Below are 5,518 nucleotides of genomic sequence, written 5' to 3'. Positions count from 1 at the left end.
AGGGAAAGAGCCTTGTTGAGGTGGACTGCAAGCCATAGAACCATAGAGCATCCCAGGTTTGGAAGTGACCTCAAAAAATCCCCTGGTCCAGCCTTGCATGGGGAAGGGATCCCAGATGACATTATCTAGCACTGTGTCCAATCACATCAAGTCCCCAAGGGCGTTCTGCTTGAGAGGCGGTTGTCCACCCTTCTGACCTTCCCATGTCTTCTCTTCCTCAGCGTCACTTCTGCGTCTTTGCTCTTTCGATTCCTGGCCAGGAGGCCTTGTCCTGGATCTACAGCACCCTATTAATGCAGCACCTGATGAGTGGCAGTTTCCCAGGGACTGTGCAGAAGTCAGCTCAGCAGTTGGTTGCCCTTGCTCTGCAACTGCATCAGAAAGTAGCTGCTACTTTCCTGCCAACAGCCGTCAAGTTCCACTATGTTTTCAACCTGAGAGACTTCTCCAGTATCTTCCAAGTAAGTGCAGCTGCTGTCCCATGGCATTTGGAGCTTGTTCCAGTGCTGTGGAAGGCTTTGGATCTATGTCCTCTGGCCCAGCTGGCCTTGGTGAGCAAACACAGTGGCATAGCATGTGTCCTCCCTAGTAAAGTGGTGTCCTGGGTTCAGCTACAGCAGTCATTTTTTCTCCTTCTTAGTAGCTGGTGCAGTGCTGTGTTTTTCACTTTCAGCCTGGGAACAATGCTGATAGCACCGATGTTTTTAGTTGTTGCTCAGTAATTTTTACTCCGACCAAGGACTTTCTCAGTCTCCTGCTCTGCCAGGGAGGAGGGGAAGCCGGGAGGAAGCAGAGACAGGACACCTGACCCAAACTGGCCAAAGGGGTATTCCATACCACAACATGTCATGCCCAGTATAGAAACTGGGGAGAGTCACCCAAAAGGCCCAGATTGCTGCTCGGGTCGGGCTGGGTATCGGTCGGCGGGTGGTGGGCGGTTGTGTCCTCTCCCGTTGTTATTCCTCTTATCATTATTATTGGTAGCAGTAGTGGTTTGTATTATACCTTAGTTACTGGAGTGCTGTTATCTCAACCTGTGGGAGTCACATTCCTCCGATTCTCCTCCCCATCCCTCCGGGAGTGGGAGGAGGAAGGAAGAGTGGGGAGAGTGAGCGAGCAGCTGTGTGGTTCCAAGTTGCCAGCTGGGCTTGAACCACGACAAGTGGGTGACTTTGGGCCATTACCTAATTCCTGATTGGTTTTGGACAGATTCCAGAGCCATCACTCATGACTTTGAGGAGCACCAGTTAGAAGCTTATTGACTTTCCAGCCTCCTGTGGTCGACGGGGAGGGATGACTAGTTCCAGAAAGAGGTGCAGGTTTGGGGTGGGTTGAAATGCTCTCTGCCTGTAGGAGCTTTGGCCTCCTGACTATTCCTGAGTGTGGCGGAGCTGGGCTTGTCTTTGCAGCCCTACTTCCACCCATGGGAATGTGGAGATTAATGGCACTGCTCTACCACAGGGAAATCCTTTTATTGCATTGAAGGAGGTGGTGGATACTTTGTGGGCTGCTGGCCCTGAAGACAGCAGAGCAGTAGCTAGTTCTACTGCTCTGCCTAGAGCAGGGCAGCTTGTTGGTCTACCCTGGCATGTCCTCTTAGCTTCTTGATGGTCAGGTACCCTGCATGTGCATGAAGGATGCCATTTAAAGAGCTGATAAAGAAATCCAAACCAGCTTTGACTGAATTGCTGAAACTGAATCGCCACTGGAACCAGTGCTGTACCAAGGGGAAGTAATTCAGCTTTAACAAAGTTTCAACACTGGAGATGATTCTTTCCCCTCCCCCCCAAAAGCTCAGGTCTGAAGCAGGAGTTGTTACTGCTCAAAGAGCAGTTCAGAGTTTAAGGCTGATCGAGAAAGTTGGAGGAAGATCTCAGCAGCCAAATCAAGAGGTTTGAAGCACCAGAACCTGTTGTAAAACCCCAGGTTGTAATTTGTTGCTGTCCCTATTAATGTCTGTTTTGCAAAGTAGGTGATGAAAGTTCGGTGCCTTGTGGTCTGCTCCATCAGACAAGAGCTGCAATGACAGGCAATGGGAAATCCAAGAACAGGCTCTTGCAAAAGTTAGTAACTCCTTTGTGTCAAGAAGGAATCAGATCTGTCACTTGTGCTCAGCTAAACATCAGCAGCCTTTGACATTAGATGTGGGTCATGTTAAATCCTGGCTTTAGTTAATCTGTGCTCTGAAAGGCTGAGAGAGAGAAAAGGAACATTTCAATGGGAAGCTTTAATTTTAGCTGTGCTCTGCTTGGAAGGTGCTGAGGTTGTGGGATATTAGGAAATGTCCTGGAGATGCTGGGCCAGAGGGTAGCAGCAGTGACAGGAGCTCAGGTGGCTTTTTGGTTATCACATTTTTGGAGTCTGGCTCCTGGGTCTCACCATGTTTATTGAAGTCACAGTTCAGTTTTTCTTGAAATCCTTCCTTATCTTTCATTATTCATTCTTGATTATTTCCTTACCTTAAATATTCTTGGGGGTTTGGGCATCTCTGGATTTCCATGACCTGGTCCAATCATTGATGGTCCATCATTACTGATGGGCCATCATTGATGTGATGCTCTCTGGAAACAAGAACATCAAGAGTCAGGGTCATCTGAATTTCCTCAGCCTGTGGGAAGATGGAGCATCGGTGAATGCTCCAAGTGCATAATAGCTGTATCTATAAAAGGCATTTGGGGACTTCTCTTTCACCAGCTCTTCTGCAATTACACAAGCAGCTGGATAAATTGTTAAAGGCACAAACCATATTCAGATTGCAGCAGTGGAGGAACCATCCCCTGGGCTTGGGGGTTGGAACTAGATTATCTGAAGGTCCTTTCCAACCCAAACCATTCTATGATTCTGTGACTGGCTGCTGCTGTGCTGTGACACTGCTGGCTGTGCACAGGCCCTTAACAAGGGCTTCATGTTCAGCCTATCCAGTGGCTCTGCCATTATCATACCATGTTACATGTTAATATCCTCCTTATGCGTTGAAGTAGGGCCTTACAAGCCTACAAGCCTTACAGCTCTTATGACAAGGCTCCCTGTGCTAATTGTCTCATTAAAAAACCTGCAAGAACCTGTGTCTTAATTGCTGCAGCTAACGAAGAATTAATGAGTTTGGACCTGGTGTGCATGTGAGTGTTGACCAGAACAAAGAAGACTGCCCCAAAGCAAGTGAGCAGAAATTCCTTTCAGCAGATATGGGCACTTACTGCTTTCATCTGCATCCAACACCCATTGCCACCTGAGCCTGAGCTGATCAGGTTGGTGTCTGTGTTGCCTGGTTCAAATGAAGGTGACTCCAGATGTTGTTCCTCTCAAATGACAGCAAAATGACAGAGATTTGTCTAGACAAATGAAGGTATTGGTGAAACCAAAGGGAAAAGAGCAACCTTATACACCCAGGGGTAGAAGGCTCGACAGGCAGCAGTGGGTTGACTTTGTCAAACACTGTTCATGCTTGTCCTGACTAATTGGAATGATCATCTCTAAGGATCTGAGCATCTTCAGTGGGATTCTTTTTTGCCTGGTGAGTCATGTCCTCTCTCCCAGCAGATTAAAACGGGCATTTTTGTATGTAGTTTGAGCTCAGCTCATCCTCATGAAACACAAGAGCTCAGAGGAGCTGTTTCTGAAGCACCTCGTTCACTGGTGGTAAAAGGAGTCCGAAGTGAGTGTCCTGTTGTCAGACATGGACACTTCTCAGCTCTAAGGTGGGATTTGACTCCGCTGTAAGATGCTGAGATGCACATGTGTGAGGACAACTGGGTTCATCCAGGGCTGGGGAGGCAGAAGGCTGTCCAGCTCCCCCTGCCATGGACACAAGGTTGGTTTCACTCTGTTGCCCAAGTGTGGGTATCTAGTGCTGTTTGAAACAAGTCAGGACATCCCACCTGGGCGCCACTGGTGTACAAAGGCATGGGGGTCTTCCTCTTGTATCTGCCTGCTCCGTGTGGCTGTCTTGTCCCAACTGCTTGAGCTGTGTTGCTTTGGAGGCTCCCTTGGCTGTAGGGTCAATGTGTCCTGAGATGAACCATGTAGTTGCATTGACTTGGTAAAACTGTGGGAAATTCCATGTATTCTTACACAACAATGATTCCTAACCACCATTCTCACTTGGGTTTTGTCTCTGGTCTTCACCTTCAGCAGGGTGCTGAAGTCCACTAAATGCCTCAGCATTGTCCTCAGTGGTGCCACCTCTTCTCTGGCATCAGCTGGCCCAGGGCCATAGGATGGAACTTTGGTTCAGGACCTCACATAGACATAAACTGGCCTCTCCTGTTTGGCAGCAGGGAATATGTGTATGAGCCACTGGGGGGGAACTGCTCCCCAAAGGGCAACATGAGTCTCTGGGGAGGTAGGGACTGGCAGAAGGGCTGTGGTGAAGAGGGGGAACCAAGGGGAGAAGAAACCCAGCAGTGGGCATGGTTTCTTTGATAGACACACACACACATGCAGATCACTCCTGACCTGGAAACCCAATTGGGTCCTTTATAACCCCTTGGGCTCGTCAGAAGGTGTTACCTGTTACTTTCCCTCTGGAGCAGGTCCCATCTGCAGTTGTGCAACACTACTTTAGCTTGCGCTTCTGTGGCATCTTTTCATGCCTCTGGGTCCCACCACGCACTGCAGAGTTAAATCAATTGGTATGCTCCAGGCAATTTCCCCTTGATTAAAGGAGACAGGTCTGTGCAGTGACAGAGATGGGGATTATGCTTTTAGGAACAAATCCCCCGCTGGCTCACACCAGGGAAAGTGCTGGTGCTGTCTTTCTTTCCATCTGAAAGGGTTACCATCGTATTATGCTCTAAATTATATCTGTCATCTCTGTAAAATAATAATCATAGGCTCAGCAGGGTTGTATTTTGCTTTTTATTCCCATTTCTAACAAGATTTTCAAGCAGCATGACACATTAAGATCTGTGGCAGCTGAGGAAGAACAGCCTCTATCTCCTTCTGACAGCAAGCTGATAGCAGTGGCCCCAGCATGTCTGTCCCCAGCTGAGCTTTGCCTGCATGCAGGCTTTAGTGGCTATCAGACTTCACACTCCTTTGCATGGAGAAGGGGTTTCGTATCTACCCATGGCTGAGCTCGCTAAAGACCCCTGCAAGCTTCAGGCTGGCAAATGCCAGAAGGAACCTGATGTGTTACCTGCTGCTGTGGGACTGGAGAGGGGACAGAAGTGGCTGCGAGACTGGCACAGGGTCAGGAACACCTTCAGTTTGTGCCTTGCTCTGTGCAGTTGTTTGGCAGGACTTAGCCTTGGGCTCGGTTCTGGTGACCTGAGTGGTCTGGTTTCAGAGCGTCCCCCTCCTCCTGTCTTAGTGTCTCTGTTATTTCTCTTCCTAACAGAGGTCACTGGCACAGGGTGTCCAGAGAAGCTGTGTCTGCCCCATCCCTGGCAGTGTTCAAGGCCAGGTTGGACACAGGGGCTTGGAGCAACCTGCTCTAGTGGAAGGTGTCCCTGCCCATGGCAGGGGTTGGAGCTGGATGAGCTTTAAGGTCCCTTCAACCCAAACCAGTCTGGGATTC

The 5,518-nt window shown here is 49.1% G+C and overlaps 1 protein-coding gene across 1 annotated transcript in view; it reads left to right on the top strand.

The window, feature by feature from the left end:
• DNAH9 (dynein, axonemal, heavy chain 9) overlaps positions 1-5,518 on the top strand; it is a 172,874-nt gene that overhangs the window by 64,052 nt on the left and 103,304 nt on the right. The window contains 1 exon segment of the mRNA XM_010013395.1: positions 222-461. Within this exon segment, the coding sequence (XP_010011697.1) occupies positions 222-461 (240 nt within the window).

This window comes from Nestor notabilis, unplaced genomic scaffold (genome assembly GCF_000696875.1).
Source record: "Nestor notabilis isolate BGI_N333 unplaced genomic scaffold, ASM69687v1 scaffold1364, whole genome shotgun sequence".
Lineage (NCBI taxonomy): Eukaryota > Metazoa > Chordata > Aves > Psittaciformes > Psittacidae > Nestor > Nestor notabilis.
This window is presented reverse-complemented; position numbering and strand designations above follow the sequence as displayed.